At 36.2% G+C, this 17,402-nt stretch overlaps 2 protein-coding genes and 1 long non-coding RNA gene across 3 annotated transcripts; 2 read left to right on the forward strand and 1 right to left on the reverse strand.

Annotated features, from left to right (window-relative positions):
• On the forward strand, positions 309–2,145 carry LOC18605387 (protein LOW PSII ACCUMULATION 2, chloroplastic). The gene is made up of 2 exons (XM_007038368.2): positions 309–829; positions 1,692–2,145. The coding sequence occupies exons 1-2, from the start codon at positions 400–402 to the stop codon at positions 1,835–1,837; spliced, it is 576 nt and encodes a 191-aa protein (XP_007038430.2). The 5' UTR covers positions 309–399; the 3' UTR covers positions 1,838–2,145.
• Positions 3,239–5,908, forward strand: LOC18605388. The gene is made up of 2 exons (XR_001927138.1): positions 3,239–4,846; positions 5,606–5,908. It is a non-coding gene; the product is annotated as an uncharacterized LOC18605388 (long non-coding RNA).
• Positions 8,915–10,256, reverse strand: LOC18605389 (protein EXORDIUM-like 3). Its single transcript, XM_007038370.2, has one exon. The coding sequence runs from the start codon at positions 10,158–10,160 to the stop codon at positions 9,144–9,146; it is 1,017 nt and encodes a 338-aa protein (XP_007038432.2). The 5' UTR covers positions 10,161–10,256; the 3' UTR covers positions 8,915–9,143.

Genomic DNA, 17,402 nt, shown 5'->3' on the forward strand with positions numbered 1-17,402 from the left:
ATTCAAATAGTTTTCTTATTTTAATGAATTATTAAAATATTTTTTATTTTAAAAAATAAACATTCAAAATCAGTTCTTTGAATAAAAAATATATGTATTTATTGTAACAATTTCTAATTTTCATTGATAATAGATCAGTAATTATTTATATTAATTTTAATAATGAAAAATAAAATAATTTTAAATATTGCATAGCCGGTGAAGAGTGCTATAGAATAGAAATAGGAAAGTGCTTACCCGAACAATTTCAATTTTTCAGGAGAAAAAAAGAAAATAAAAGGGGCAGAAGCATAAATACTAGAATAAGAGGGGAGAGATAAGAGATATAACAAAAAATCCAGACGGACGGGAGTTGAAGCGCAAAACCGAAGGGCATCAGTTTAACCAACTAAACTGAAAATGGCGCTACAAATCCACACTCCATCTTCTTTCACTAACGGACTCTATCATCGCAACTTCATCTTCCCAAAACCTATTTTTTCGATCAAATCCCAGAAGCCTACCGATGACGCCGAGCCCTCTCCTGAGCCCAGCTCCACGCCCAAGAAGCCCGCCGCGCCAGGCCAAGGGTTTGGCTCCTCCTCTCCTTCCTCTTCTTCATCCCTACCCTCCGGCAAGTCAAGCATAAGCAGCGGCAAGAAGAAGCAGAAGGGAAAAAGAGTGAGTGCTTCGATAATAAGGCGGTCGCCCGTTGAGAAACCTGCGTTTGTGAGCAAAGAAGAAGAGGCTAAAGCTGAGGAACAGAGAAAAAATGAGAGTGCCTTTTTACTGGCGTGGTTAGGGCTTGGTGGGGTCATACTTGTGCAAGGCATTGTTCTTGCTGCTTCAGGTATGTCTAGAATTAAGTGTTGTTCTTTATGCTGTTCGGTTAAAGTTGTGTAGTGGAGGGTGATTTCACTTTGGTATACATTTGGATTAGACATTTCAACCTGATTTTAGGTAAAATGAGATTGAAGTTGAACATTTTAGGAGAAAGAATACTTTCTGTTTAAGAAGTTTTGGACATCAAGAAAGATAAATTTAGTAATTTTGTCGGATTGTTACAACAATTGCAAAGATTATTGTGGTAAAATCAAGCACATTTGGGATTGGATTAAACCTTTGAGACTGCTATATATCATGTTTCTGGAGACCAAGAGTCAAATTTAGTCTTGTCCAGTGAGGGGCAAGGCTGGCAAGTATGACAGTTTTTAAAATCCTCGTTAATTAATAATTAGAAGCATAGCATTCCATAATGAGGTTCGTGATTTATTAAGCCTTAGGTCATATCTGATTCAGAAAAAAACACATCAATGTTATTACTTATTACATGGTGGACCAGAAATGTTAATGATACAATTTTTTCTGCTGACATGATTGTGTTCCAATTGGGTTACTGACTGCTGAAGTGTTGACACCGTACAAGGATGTTTAGGTTCGTCATTCTTCAGAAGGATGTGTGTAAAGATTCATCATGTTTTGTTTGCTGTCCTGTATTAGGGTTGTTAATAGTAATCCCATGCTGTGTTAGAAAATAGGGGCCTGCAGAGCTACTTTTCTAGGCTTTTTCAGCTCTGATAAATGTATCGTGATGTCAAAATGATTTCATTTCTATGAAATTGGACATGTCAAAGTATGAAAATGATTTATGTTGACATTTTGAAGCTATGAGTTGTGATCCCAAATAACTTGTTACCGTTTTACATTTACAGGCTTCCTACCAGAAGAGTGGGATAAGTTCTTTGTGAAGTACTTGTACCCATCTTTCACCCCAACTGTTCTCTTGTTTCTTGCTGGAACTGTTGCATATGGAGTGCTGAAGTATCTGCAAAATGAGAATCTTAAAGACCAAAATTAAATATATCATTCCAATTATCTGATATTTCCAAATTGTAAGAGCAGACTGCTGTCATGAAAAGCAAGTGAGCATTTGTACATTTCCGTAAGCTGTACTTTCAGTTCTAGTGCTTTCCTTGTTAAGAGAATTGTATTAAAGAGCACAACAAAGGAATTTTCCTGCAAGGGATGTCAACCATCCTTATCAGTGATCAGCGGCTTTATGATTGGCCACTGAAGCAGCAGCTCAAAATTGTGTATCTCAATATATGAACTGTTTTGATTCTGTTATGTCTGAATTCTTTGAAAGCGAAGCGGAGTTATTTGTTACCTTTTTTACCTCAAAACACAATTTACAAGGAATTTATGTTTACATTACAATTTGACAAATAGGATTTATAACTGCTTGCTTTTGTTTGGAGCAATGGTACTGTACTGACTCTTCAAACTCTGAAGACCATTTTTTTCAGTGTTTCACCCAATGGAGTTCAGTGGGATGTTGAGTTCCTATACATGTACTTGCTGGCAATGATGCATGGAAGTTTGCTATATATGCCGTGCTTGTTAGAGTTACAATCATGAGGTATTCTTTTTTCTTCTTTTTTGGTACTTGGGAGAAATACAAAGGGGGAGTGGAGATTCAATCCTTGGATCTCAAAACTCCTAAGGAAGGTAACAACCGCTAGGGTTAGCCTGAGTTGTTCATAAGGTATTCTATTTGTTGGTTCCATAGTTTTTCTTTTTCCTTTCCATGAAAGAGCAATTGTCTTCAGGTGTATACATAAGTGCCAGTGCAGTTGATGAATGTGAGATCTCTGGCTTGTAAAACCTGGAAGAAGTGTCCACCTCATCTAGATTATAAAGCTACAGTATTTTCAGCATCTGAATGTGATACATGGAAAGTTAGACTTTTTAGTTTTTACTTTTCTTCAAGGTAACCCCTGAGATTTTGAGCCCGTTTGGTAACATGGGGCACTGGTAGGTCCCATGAAAAATCAGGAGGTCAGTGCAGTGAGGAACCCCACCTCCCCCCACCACACTGCCCTGTGCAACCATATGGGCCTTTAGTGTTCTTGTAGTTATGCTGGATCCACTATGTCTTAGGAAAAAGAGTATTGAATCCAAAGAGAGATTGGATGAAAACGGTCGTGTGCATCAATATCGTCAAAAAACCAAGCAGCTTAGTTGTCGATCATCTAGAACTATGTACACTTTTTTTAATGTTTCGAAATTATTCATCTGAGGCAAAGCAGTAAATTTCACAGTGCTTGATTTTTTCTCATGCTTTATGGAATTTATATAATTTTGTTGTCATTAACATCAATAAGGACCAACAATTCGCCTATTCATATCACTGTATTTTTTGGTTGATAAGGTCGTGTCACTTCAATGATGTTGCATGAAGCATGTATTTCCCTGATTGGTTAATTCTTATAAATATAATTTCTACATTGTTTGACTTTGTATAATTTACTTTGCAATGAGCAACGACCATCTTCTCTCCAGGATTGCTTTATTTGTTTAAGGAGCTATAAGCCGATAACTATGTCTACATCTCTTTCTCTCTGTGCTTGTGTAATGAAGTGTTGCTATTTATTTATGCCATGTTGCAGCTATTGGATCAAAATTGGTGGTGGACTAATTTTTTGCTGAAAATTTCTTTTCCTCATTTTGTCGATGAATTAGTAAGAGTAGTTTTAATGGTTATTTTAAAACATCAATTTTATTAATTCTGTTGTTCATCTAACTATGGCTTTAGTCACTATTTGCTTCTCTTGGGTAATTGTAACTATCGATAATGTGTGACTGATAAGTTTTAATTTGTCTTCCAACTACAGCATTGTCTAATTGCACAAAGGTCACCTTGGATTGATCACATAAAAGCTTATGCCTTATTGCTGGTAAAGGCCTAAATCTCCTGATGGTAGCCTGGTAGGTCACATCAAATGCAATACATGAGTAAATGATAGAATTGCTAGCCTTCAATTTGGAAATGAGCTAATAAGTAGTTTTACTTTGTACCAGAAATTTTAAAGGTAGACAGAGAGGCTAACTAAATAGGAGGTAATTGCATTAATATACAAAGCTGGAGTCCATGAGATATATTTATTTATTTTCTGTTCTAATATCTTAGATTCCTTTAAGAAAGCAAAGGTTATGATTGTAAAACTTATTACAGTTGAACCAAAAAAGTGAAGCCCTAGGGTGGAAGAGTTTTAATACTCTGTATTATATCTGTTCTGACAGACATCCATTCTTGAATATGCAAATGCCCCTCTTCTCTTCTAGTGTACCACTTAAAAGCCGGAATCATTAAAATTACTCATTGTTCTTGAGGAGTTAATTTATGGACTGTCTACCAGTTGTTTGATTAGGTCTCATCATGATTGAACTCCACATGCTGGTGCAAAACTCAAATTTAGTGGATATATTTTAAGTCCCATTTGGTCCTGGCTGCATAAGAAGGATGTTCTGATTCCTCTGTTGCTTATTTTGACTTTCACTTTCTATCCTAATTCCTTCATCAATTGGAGCATTAGTTTCCTAACTCTTTCTATAAGTTTTCTTTTTTTCTCTTCTATTAATATTGACTGCCCCTCTTTTTTTATCCTTCATCTGTTTTGTTGATCCTAGCACAAAGCTTCAGCTACTCCTTAATGATGTTGAACAATCACTGTTTTCTTTATCAATTACAATCTGTAAATAGCACATAATAATCAAAAAGCAAAATGGATATTTTACTAAACAGGCATGGCCGTTATTTTTATCCTAGCATGGAGTCTCTACCTCCTTTGTGCAATTGTCCTGCAGCTATGAAGATGCTCATCAACCTCCTAATATCTACAAAGTTGTTGTAAAGCTCTGGAAATAATAAAATATATGGGCTAAACTGTAGCATAAGTCATTCAATTGATTGAGCCTGCCTACCTTTTGTCTTGGTGGACTTTGCTCAGTGATAATCATCAGCCATGACACATGATGGAGCGGTTGTATATTAGAAGCAAAATTTATGATCATTTTCTTTGTTCTGGTAAGATATTAATATTGGTTAATGAGCAGCCCCTGCTCTTTTATTGATGTATTATCTCTCTGAACTGTTGCCTCATACTCTTTTATCTGTTTATGCTCTTTCTGACTAGAATTACTCTTACAAACATGCTCCTTGATTTTTGCTAGTCAGTGATCTAGCTGAAATAGACAAGGAAAACTTTCTCCAGCATATAATGAGCAATATTACATAATAGCCTCTCTTTAGTATCATGGGGACACAATTGAGTAAAGAACTTTCACCATTGCTTCACCTAAAAAAAGAAAAAAGAACTTCCACCATTGATTTTCCATGCTTTGGAATGGATGGTTTCGATATTAGGAAGTTCCATATATTGTTGCATTGAGGCTTATCTAAAGCAATGGTTCACAACAAACATTGAGTTAGCTATACAACCAGATGTTAAAAGCTTCTTTATATGTTCTCTACCAGGAAGAGATGCTATAGCAAGAGTTGCGGGCATAGTAGTGAGGGAACAGGGTAGAAGGCCAATGGCTATAATAAGTGTTTATAGGTACATGGATGTATTTTATGTCCGTATATGGCCTTCTTCATAGCCATACATTTAAATACCCCAACCAAGAAAAAGGGGAAGAAGAAAATCATTGAAGTGCTGGTACTTTTCTACCTTATCATCGATAGATTTTAGCTTCTCAATTTGCAAGTGTCCTTTTACACAGTCAAAAATGGTGGAGAAATGGATGTGGGCTCAGTTGTACGTAATGACTTGTGTTTGTGCAGGTGCATTTTGTCAGGGGTGAGAAAATGCATCAACCAAAACTGACGGGAGAAAATTTGGTCAGATGGAATGCATATGGAGCATTAAAGGATGGATGACTCTACAAGCAACAGAGACGCACAATAAAAGATCAATGTCTCCACTAAGTTTGGTAAGACGGTTGCGAGGTGGGTGATGAACCTCTTAAATGGATAGCTGATGCTTTGAAGTATTACTTTATCAGATTGTGAATGCAAAGGATGTGATTACATATGATTTAGAATCATTCTGCATGCTACTAAATAAAGCTACATAATGTTATGATATGATATATGTGTATTTGGCTAGGTATGATGAAATTGAAATGTATTGCAGAAACTAGTAACAAGTGTTGTTCCTTCACCCCAGAGACCGGCCGGAGATCAGATCAGGTAACTTGTCATTCAAACTATCTGAATTCCCAAAAGGTCATGCTGCTTGTTGTTTGTCCCACAAAGAGCATCTCAAGATCATCTGTTTTTTGGACCACCAAATCATTAGATCAGCGCGTACCGGTTGGTTTCTGTTGCTCCAAACCGATTCAGTGTTAGGCTAACTGCGTCACTTCGCCAAAGTTGTGTGAAAAATGGGATGACATTGAGACCTTGGAGGTCCCCATACTCTAATAATTGCTCCTCTTCCTCTTTTAATGCTAATCAATTTGCACCAACTCCTTTATCAATCTTTTTCATTCTCTTTTCTTCCTTCTTTTCGGTATTTAGAGTTTAATTTTCAAAAGGGTAAATGAATAAAAAGCCAAAGCAGTCCGCGGCATCCTCCAAAGGCCACACCACAGAAGGAGAAGAAATCAAGTAGTAGAACATGTTATTGACCGTAAAGTAAAAAAAAGGATGCAATGCAAGCTAGTATTTTTCAGGAGTAACTTTGTCTTTGCTTTCGAATCGGTTTTCACACATGCTTGTTTAAACTAGTTTCATTCAACCACTTGAAGGGAAATGATGAAAGATCGTGGCACTTGATTTGATCCTTCATATTCAAAATATTAAAATATAGACAAACGTCATCTTTAACATGTTGCATGTCACGCATACATAGTACAAAATTAGATAATTGTGAATTTATAGCATGTGACTCTTTCTAACTATGTTGATGTCATTTGGAAGATACTTCTTTCTTTTTTGTTTTTTTTTTTCCTTTTATGTACATGAAATATGTTGAATGTGATTATATAGCGATTTAGTTGCATGCTTAGTGATAAAGTCAAGCTCCTAATCCTAATAAAGAAGATTAATGGGACCCAAAAAGAATCTTCATTTCTCATCTGTTTTTTTTCCCCCCTAATCAAAACAGGTTTAAGGAAGAGGAAGACAAGGTTGTAGACCATATCGGCATGGGTCATATTTTTATTTGCCATAAGGGGTTTGTTGTAGGTCAAAAGATTCAAGCTTTCACGCGCCGCTGCCCCATCCTCCACTTTTCCACTTTCAGCCACTCTTCACCTACTCTCTTGAGTGATTCCAAAATTTCAAGAAATGTATGTAAAATTCTTGTCTTCTTTCTTCTCAAACTGAAACTTGATGCATCACTCGATATGAGATCCAGCTGGTTTTTACCTAAAATATCTTTGTTTCAATCTTGAAAATACACTAGTAGTGATGCAGAAGGGGCCCCTTTCAAATTAAAAGAGAACGTCAACCCACCTTGGACTTCCATGGATAGGCTTTCGATGTTGCACTTAAAAATGGGTATTTAAAAAAAAAAAAAGATAGTTTTCGATGGAAACGTCTGATGAATTGATCGATTGGCTATGGTTTTCAATTTTGTCCAACACGTTTCAACCTAAAAACCCAACCATTGTACCTAGAATAAGAACAATTAGTCATTTCAAAGCGAAATACTGTAAAGTGACGTTTGGTATTTTATAATGTAATGTGATTACAGATAATGTGATTATAAATAATGTGATTGCAGGAAAAATAACATTACAATATTTGATATACAAGTAAAATAATGATTAAAATACATGAAAGATAATATTACAGCGTTTAGTTTACAAGTACTTTGTTGAGAATATAATGTTAATTTTTAAAATTATCTCTATTTATTACAATGTAAGTTTAATATACTTATATTTTTTATTATTAATTTTTATATAATATCATCTCTTAAATATATTTTTAATGTTATATATTTTATTTTTAGTTTTTATTATAATTGTATATATTTTATTTTTAATATAATTTTTTATATTATATATTATATTTTAATTTTTTACTTATATTATATAAATTTTAATTTGTTATATTTTATTTTATTTTTATATTTTATATTTATTTTAATTTTTTAATTTTAATTATAACGTTATAAAATATTTTTAACAAGTAATAAAGTTGAAAGGTAAAAGTATTTTTAAGAATATTATAAAATATAGTGTTATGTGATTGTATTGATTTTAGATTATAATCATATTATATCTTTAACTGTAATATAATTGTATTATAATCTTACATTATAATAATTTATTATAAAATAAATATTATAATATAATTTAATTGAGCACGTTAACACGTTACAAAAAATGTATTTTCACTTCCTTTGCACCAAACGTTATCTAAAAAACGAAGAAATGCCCCGGTAACTTAATGCAAGTAACCGTACGTTACCAAAAAAAAAGAACTGCTTTTGTGAGAGGAAGACCGTAAACTGAAAAAGGGCGTTCAAAATTCTTCATCTAATACCGCAAAAAACCTTTAAAAAAACAAAAATATAAAGAGTACATCATCCTAAGCCTCACGGCGCAAATACCGAAAAAGTTCCTTAGAAAAAGCGAAAAGAGATAACAATGGTGGGTCCTGATCCCTCAAGTTGGTTGATTTTTAAGACACAGTTGCACCGAGCAGAGATTCTGGAGAAACAGCAAAGTCCCTGTGACAATGCTTATAAATTGTGCTTAACACCTGCCTCTCAAAACTTGATTATCAGACCACTTGCCCAACATTTTACTACCATCACCCAATCAAAATCTTTTTCATTTTCCTTACCAATGATAAAAGTTTTATGTTTGGAACAGAGCTAATTGAAATCTTAATAATCTTTTCTTAATCTTAATAATCTTTTCTTTCCTTTGCTTTGCTTGAGGAAAAGTACATTGAAATTAAACAGACATATAATCATCGGGCAGTGCATGTAATGCTGGACAAAAACGAAGGTAAAAAGAATAAAAAGTTTGATATTGTTGTTGTTGGAACAATAAAAAATGCTGGGTTCTAATTGGTATAACTGAGCTTTTCTCGGAGAAATGTAGGAAACATTGATCCAAGGGGGCAATTTGAAAAGAAGACGGGAATTGAAGTGGTATACAAAAACAGTATTAGGAATAATTATTACAAAAAAAGTACATATTTAACAAACTTAACTACCTTAACTAATTACGCATCAACAGCCACCACAACACCCAGAGCCCCAAAGAACATAAAAAAGATGAACAAAGACAAAACAAAGTGCCAAAAACCAAAAACAGAAACCCAAAATTTTTTTTGACAAAAAATATAAAAATAAAAATCACTGATCAAGCGCATTAGGCCCAGTACAGTAACTCACAATGTGGTTCCAAACCCACTGAACCAAGTACCTCCGTCTGATCCCATTCATGTTATACGTGGCACCGTCTTTATCGTTTAATAGCTGCCCTGTGTAGGACCCTCCACCTCCAGTTCCGTAAATACCCTCGCATAAATCCGCTATTTCCACGGGAGCCACGGGGTCTTGTCCGGCGTACCATGCGTTTACCAACGGGTTGGTTGCCAGCTCGGCAACCTCGTGCCCGATCACGCTTATCATCCCGTCTACTCCCACGTCATTGTTCGGTGACTTTAACGGCTTCAACCCGGGCATGTACTCCGGAACGGCGAAGGGGTACGCGCATATTCCCGGGCAAAGCTTCGCGGAGTTCCCCACCCATGCGTATGGGAGCGTGTACCCCACGATGGATGGGAAAGTGAAATAGTGGAACCCACAAACTTGGCCGCAAAAATCCTGGACGTACACGTCATCGGATGTGAGCAAGAGGTAGAGCCCACTCTTGGGATTTATCGGCAATGGCTTCGTCCTCGCTGTTACCGCGCTTTTTATCACGGACTGTATCGATAAGCGCGTGAGCGACTTGCCGTGCGAGTAAAACCGATCGTTTTTCTCTTTCCCTAAATGCACCGTACGGGAGATGTTGGCTCCCGTTTGGTCCGTGTAAAGCTGTACGGTCTTCCACCACCCGGTAACCGAAGGGTGCTTGGCATTAACCGCCGAGATAGAGTTGATGAACTCGCGGATGATTTTCTTTTGAGATTTTTGCCACCGGCCGTACCAGATTGTGTGGATGGTGATGTTGGCGGTGAGGACTGGGCCCATGTGGTATCTCATGTGGACGAACTCTGATGAGCCCTCAAATTTCTTGGAACCTCCGAACATTAAATCAGAGCTGTTGGGTTTTAGGTGGGGCCATGGACGATATCCGATGACCGGAGTTACTATCAGCAGTGTAGCAGCTGCAATGAGGCTGAGAAGCACCGGAACTCGGTGCATTTTTGGCGAGTGTATTTGCAGAGAGCGGAAAAAATTTGGAAGGCTTAGTACTCCAGTGTTTGCGATGGTGATTAGGGGTGTATATATATAGAGAGAGGGAATTTAGAAATTTAATTTTAAAAAAGTTAATACAATATAATATTTTGAATTTTACTCTTTGGGGCTTGAGGGTATATCGAAAAAAGGAGAAATATAAAAGTTTTTTAGAATTTTTATGGGCATTGATTTGCGGGTAATGGAGGACAGATAGATTCTTTAAAGTGAAGACCGAAGACTGAAGAGAGGAGGCGCTAAGGGAAGGGGTGGGGAGGCAAAAGTGGGGCCTACCAGGTCAGAGTGGGGTATGATGTTCATCATGGCGGTGGTCGTGGTCGTCGTCATCTGATCTGATCTGATTAACTTTATGTTACTAATACGCGGGAAAATATGGCGGAGGAGGGTAGTCTGGGGACTAACATGTAGTTTTTATGGCTTGTTTGGATATCCGAGGGACCACGAGGGGTTTCCTCTGGGGATGGACACTGTGTTTTGTCGAGCTACCAACCACAAATGTATCTTCGTCTATACATTGGCCACCTGGTTAAAATCGATCAGACCAGAGTCAGGTGGTGTGGTGTTTACAAATTCAGTTTATCGGCAGCTGCTGCTCGTCTCTGTGCAGCTCTGTCCACAAGGGACCTTCAAGTCACAGTCCCATAAAGCCATATATATTTTCCTATTGCCTATGTGCCACTGCCAAAGTTGAGCCTATAGAAAAAGAAATTAAAAAAAAAAAACAGCATGATAATCATTATTACATCTTTAGTTTAAAGTTATTTTTGTATCGGAAATTTAATGGTATTTGGCTACTACCATCCACATGTTAACATTGCATGACAATCATTATTACATTTATGATATTGTTCCAATAACTTAATGAGTGAAATCTACCTTCCTTTAGATTATCTTTCTTTAGGCTTATGTTTATATTATTCACTGTTTTATCTCTTATTCATGATGGTCTTTTGCTTTCTTAATTTCTTTTTAAATCGTCGAGTTGTACGGATCATTGATATGAATTTTTATCGATTGGGTATTAAAGAAAAATGAACATAACTTGAAAAGATTAAAACAAAGAGTATATTTTCCCAAGACCAAACAAACATACTTGTTCCCCGTATCAAAAGCAGAGACATTGTTATTTGCATTATTGACTCTTTTGATGACTTTTTAATTTTGTAATTCCAATTCGTCTTCACTCTTTACGATATTAAATTCAGTTGAGTACATGAAAATGCTTACTGCCTACATTGATCTATACCTGTGATGCCGTTACTTTTGAAAATAAAATTGAAAGAAGTAAATTGGGAAGCCCTATAAAACTATATCATCCTTTTCGTCAATAAGAAAGAAGAAAACAAGGAAAGGGATCTATTTCTGTATTCGAAGCTGATATCCTTCCAACAGCTAATATGTGTTAACCATAAATCTTCATGAGTGACTACTTGTAGTTTGTTGGGAATGCAATTTATGACCAAACAGTCTCATTTAACTCCATGCGTATGAGGGGTTTTTGTATGCTTTCAGAGCATACATCACGTCTTATTTCATTGCTTTCTTTTCTTTTTTTCATTTGTAATTATTAGTTGATGAGATAATACAACCCTTCTCCCTGAAGCTTTCAAATGTTCAAGCATTTGTTAATTTCATCATCTACCATATACTCTAACAACTACTAATAATTACAAAGGAAACCAATTTTTTTTTTTAAAAAAAAAGTTTTGTGCCACCCATCAAGCAAAGAAAGCAAGGGCATTATCCTTTTATACTTAAAAGGCAAAATGTGAACTCGATGGCTCCAAGCGGCCAGCGTAGCAGAGCGTAGCACCCTGACATTTCAGTCCATATCAGTCCTTCAACACTCTTTGTTCTAATTTACGATACTGTCCCCTCTTTCGGCTTTTGTGCTGTACAAATTGTGACGACTGGGACCCCTTTCTTGTGTCTTCATATTGCAGGACAATCCTTAACACGAAGGGTATTCTTGAATTTTCACGGCTTAAATTAAAAAAAAAAACCATGGGGAAAAAAAAAAAAGAAGCGCCATGGACACCTTATTACTATAATATTTTCTACATCGCCATCAGCCTATCAAGTCTATGTTGTCTCATGGCTGCAGCTTTTTTACAATCCGGACCCCTCTATGTCTTGTTCTACAAGAAAAAAATATGAGAAAGTAATAAAAGACCAAATGATGTCAATGCAAACTGGTTAAGGTTTTACAATCAAAACCCATCGATGGAGATGATGGGTTTCGCAAAATTTGAGTGGTGTTTTTTTTTCTTTTATTAGATTTGCACGGTTGGATTACACTATTGAAAAGGTTATGTTCAAGAGTTAAAAGGAGTGGATTTCTCAATGGCTTTTTAAGCTTTTAACTAAGTACAAACAATTGCCTTAACTTCAAGTTTAAGTGAGCTTGCAATATGAAACTGGACAAGAGTTCTTTTAGCTTAATTTTGATATACTGTACTATTTTCTTTGTACCCACATTGTCAATGAACTGAAACTCTTTGGTGGAGTGTACTGCACCGCAAAGACAATGGGATTTGCCTCCGAAAGGGGGTAGAAATGAAGGTGTCAAGAGACAAGTGGCAGTGGCAGTGGCAGTGGCAGCAAGCGGAGGAGGATAGGGGATGGATGCCTGATGCTGCATGCTGCTTAATCACGGAGTAATTTGCGCGGCTGCTAATCATGACAGATGGACAAGAAGAGCAGCCAGTAGCAATCGCCCAGCTCAGATTGAGAGCGACGCGCTTTTTTCTGGTCTGGACCCCACAATTTTAACAACTGATCCAATCAAAATACTGTGTGGACCCCGCTTCCTTGAATGTGATGTCACCTTTCCCCTTTCCACGCGTGCACTCGACTGACATCTCTCACGCGCGTGTATTATGCATCGGCTGCGACCGAGGCAGCGCCGCGGAAACTTTGGGGTGTATGCGGGTGCATGGGGCTACATGCTCTGCAATGGTGACTGTCATACGTTGGGGTGTAGAGCGTGTGAAGCACGCCCAAGGTTTCATATCTTCATTTCTTGTGAGGATTGTGAGGCTCAATTGTGTGTTTTTTTTTATACATATAAGTTGCTGCTGCTTGCTTCATTTTCATGGACAGTTCATATTTTGATGTTAACTCCTCTATAACTATGTCGCATTTTAATGGAGATAATGATATACAAAAACCCTTTTGTGAGAACTTGTTAAGCTATTCCTATCTGCCAGCTATCACTTTTTCAGTCATTTCCTGGCTAGCCACAAAAAGTACTTTGTACTAGTATTTCAATTTGTAGACGAAGTTTCTAAATTTCATGGTTCTAGTTTGATTATATCATTAGTCGTTTGGGACAAATAGGCTACTTAAATCAAAGATTAATCAAATTTCAATTTCTTCAAGCATGCATGTCCCTATAATGGAAGTACATGCTATTAATAGTCGTTCATAAGGATCCATTTTGCAAGTTTAGGTAAAAAAGGGCTTGTTTAGACTTATATAACAAATCCCAAATCTTAATCATGATTTATGAATATAACTAACTAGTTATAAGAGAAAAATTCGAGTGAAATAAAGGAAAATGAATTGTAGCCAATTCCAGCTGGTTTGAAATCAAGAACAATTGTGTTCATGAGCTGCATGCCTCCGAGAATGGCTCCATCAACAAAAACTTTTATTACTGTATTCATAAATGATTATGGGAATTGACTCGTCTCCACCACGGTATTCATCAAACCACATTAAATGAGAATTATAGACATGACCAGTATCCTCGGAGGCTCCATTTCTTTTTTCACGTAGAGAATCTTTAAATCAACAAGCGAAGTACTGTTGGCAGAGAGGGAAATGTCTATGTAGTAGGTGGGAGAAATCTATGGAGGTTTCCCTTTAAGCTGTCATCTACATAAAAGAGTTGAAGGGTTCTGAGAGAGACCCGAGAGAGAGTTCGAATATATATATATATATATATATATATTATATATTTCTATTTCATTTTTTTTACAGCTATATGTAACTTTGAAACTGGTCCAGTGTGAAGATTAAAAACTCCAGTATGTACATGCTGATTTGTTGGCTGTAGTTTTCAGCTTTATTTCCATGAGCTTTCTGGTGGAAATTGGTTGGTCTTCTATTCCCATAATAAAATTTCAGAGAAAAAAGAAAAAACCCATCAACTTGGTTGACTCTTGCAGCATAAATTGCTTGTCTATTGACATGGAGGAAATTTGACCATTGTTAAATTATGTCTTTATCAGGTTCTGGTTCAATGTTCTAAATTGATGGAAAGTCATTTCCAAGAGTTTTTTTGGGAGAAGGCAGTGTGATGGTGATGGTAGCCTAAACTTCAATATTTCAAACGAAAGACGTTTTATCCATGTATTTAATTATTTTGTAAGGCCGTGAATATACAGTATACATATCTCCTGATATTTAATTAACAATACATTATCTCTAGATTTTAGTGTCTGCTGCTATTTGGTTTTACTCATATGCATGTAATATTTGACATTGCTATGAAAAGTTTGTAATTAGACAGAAATTATGGAAACCTTTAAGTTTTATGAATAAGTCAGTCCATTTATAAATGTAAGCTTTAAATTGGGAGTTGAAAATTTTTGTAATTATGAAGTGCTATGAATTATGAAGTTGCACTTGGGAATTCATTGTGTACAGCTTCACTAGGTAAGGCAGACAAATAATTGAACAAGGCAAGGAGTAGAGGGGAAAAAGGGGTTGAATTTTCATAGCGGGTGAATTAGTCAATTCTAGCCATGTCCATAGCTTATGCACAACCACGTTCATAGCTCAGTGATTTTCAGCTGATTTCCTATTGATGAAACCCACTGATTATGGGAATTCCTCGCTTTCACATGGAGTTAAAAGTGTATGGATAATTCAGCTAAGCAATTTCGCTGTTTTTTACGCCTTTTTAACCTTTTGCTTCCTTTTGAAGCCAAATAATGCTTCATGAGATATTTTGTCACGACAATTGTCTATCTAGTTTTCTTTTTTGGAAATCACGTTGAGGGGAAAAAAAAAGAAAAAGCTTAATTGGTTGTACCATGATTTAACAAAAAGCTTCCCCGAAAAATGATGCTTGTTGACGCGAAATGGAGGAAATAATCATTGTGAATGAAAAAGAACCGAAAGAATCCACAAATCAAGATTTTACATATAGAAAAAGAACAAAAGTTTTGGGGGGAGTGACATTATTAACTTGACACGAATTGATTACAAGAAATAAAATCAACACTACTTTGTGAAAATGATGTTGTAAATGTGGATTGGAAATGATGCTCATCAGGAAACTGTTTTCTTTGTTTGATTCATGGGCATTTGACTAGACTTGTCGATCATATTTGCCCTTATTTTTCCATCATGGGATTTTTAGCTAAGATACTTAACCGGAATTCATGTAATTCACACATGGAAATTGATTTGTTTACTAGCTCTGCCTTCCAAATTATATACAATTCATTGGCTCTGCAAGAAGTCCAAGAATTTCATACATATTTGTGTATCTGAAATTATGGAAATGATCTAATAAACTGAATAGTGCATATATACCTAATCTTTCTTTGGAGTAAGATGCACCATATACATACAAAAATTCGCTATTATGTAATCAACTACGTTCTTCTCTGCGTGTAACCAACTACAAATGCTGACAAATAACTGAAAATTTGATCCTTAAAAACAATTGGTCAAGAGAAAATATTGATGAACTTCATCAATCGATATGGACGTAAATAATCAGCAGGATAGCCAAGGAAAACAGAGGCAGCAGGATGTGACACAGCACAGTATTTCCCTTCGGTCAATTTCTAATTTTTTTTTTGTTTATTTCTACAACATTTGGTCAATCAGAATTCGGGCCCCAGGGCGGTAATCAGATACATTATTGGAAACATTGAAAATTTCTACAAGGTAAAAGCAGAATATAGGCTTGTCGAGCCTACGATCGTTCAGGCATAAGGCTATATATTTAAGTGCATAAGGTGGTCCCAGTTAGGTTTTGCACTATTCATTTCACTTTACTTTATGTAATACTTTAAGCTTTGCCTACTTTGGTCAATTTCTCATTTAATTTAGAGCTTCAATTCTCTTCTCTTTTTTTTTTCCTTGTAAATGTAGGTTTAAATCAATTTGCCAAACGGCAAATTTGCTAATAATACAAGGCAGCAACGTTCAGAAATTGAATGTATTCACTTTTACTGTTTTTTTTTTTCATTAAATGCAAAATTGTGTCGAGGTATCCAAACTCAGTCTTTCAAGTTACCATGTTTAAATCCGCAGACAGGAGCTGAGGATGGATGGATGGATGGATGAAGGGTTGGTGAATGACAGGGGAATGGATCCTCTAAACATAACAGAAATTTAATCCTTTCCTGGCACTGGCAGAGGGCATTCATTTTCAATGGGGATCCTAACTCTTACCTTACCCAATGCCCATGCTGGCTCATGCCCTCAAAGCTAGATCAATCACATAAATGCTGAATAGTACTCTCTTGTTAAATCAAATACCATTTGTTGCTCCTCCAGGCATGGCCCGGCTTTTAATGTCTTTACTAACTGTCATGAGTTTTCTGTTTTCTTTCAACATCCCTTTGCAAGTATATCTTTTAAAAAGAAAAATTATTTTATCAAAATAATATTCGTTTGTTAAACCTAGCTCAAGCCCAAACAACTTGTGGGTTTGTGTGTTGGGCCCAGGATGAGCGAGTGTAATTCTTTTATGAGAAGTAGATTTGTATCATCCCGAAAAATGGCGATGGTATGGGCCAGGTCTTACACCTTCGGTTTACGTGAGAGTTGTTTGTCAATCGGCTTTAGCTTTCGAGCTGGATGGGAGGGTGAAAGAATATCGACAGTTTTTAACATTCTGAAGACTTAGGCTTGGGCCAGCGGCTCTAAAACCTGCTAGTTATGTTTGGGTTGAGAACCATGATTTATGAAGATGCATTCAGAATTTCCACAATCCTGACTGTTCTAAATTCTTATATAAAGCCAGGTTACTACTTGCCTCCATAAAAAACAGCATTGTTGAGTTCAAAGATATATAGAAATTCACTAATCTGAAAGTCCTGACAAGTGCAGTAATCAAATATCTGCAATAGTGACGTCCAACTTCCACACCGGGCTCCACTGTAATTGCTATACAAATCAATTAGTCGTTTGTGTATGCGCAACTCAAATCTGTCCCATGTG

The sequence above is a fragment of the Theobroma cacao genome, chromosome 3, assembly GCF_000208745.1.
Source record: "Theobroma cacao cultivar B97-61/B2 chromosome 3, Criollo_cocoa_genome_V2, whole genome shotgun sequence".
NCBI classification, from domain to species: Eukaryota; Viridiplantae; Streptophyta; class Magnoliopsida; order Malvales; family Malvaceae; genus Theobroma; species Theobroma cacao.

What these genes read in the sequence shown, in the direction of transcription:
- LOC18605389 (XM_007038370.2), bottom strand. Translation starts at nt 10,160, where the DNA reads ATGCACCGAGTTCCGGTGCTTCTCAGCCTCATTGCAGCTGCTACACTG.
- LOC18605387 (XM_007038368.2), top strand. Translation starts at nt 400, where the DNA reads ATGGCGCTACAAATCCACACTCCATCTTCTTTCACTAACGGACTCTAT. An exon ending in CATTGTTCTTGCTGCTTCAG is followed by an intron (nt 830 to 1,691) that starts GTATGTCTAGAA and finishes TTACATTTACAG; the next exon opens with GCTTCCTACCAGAAGAGTGG.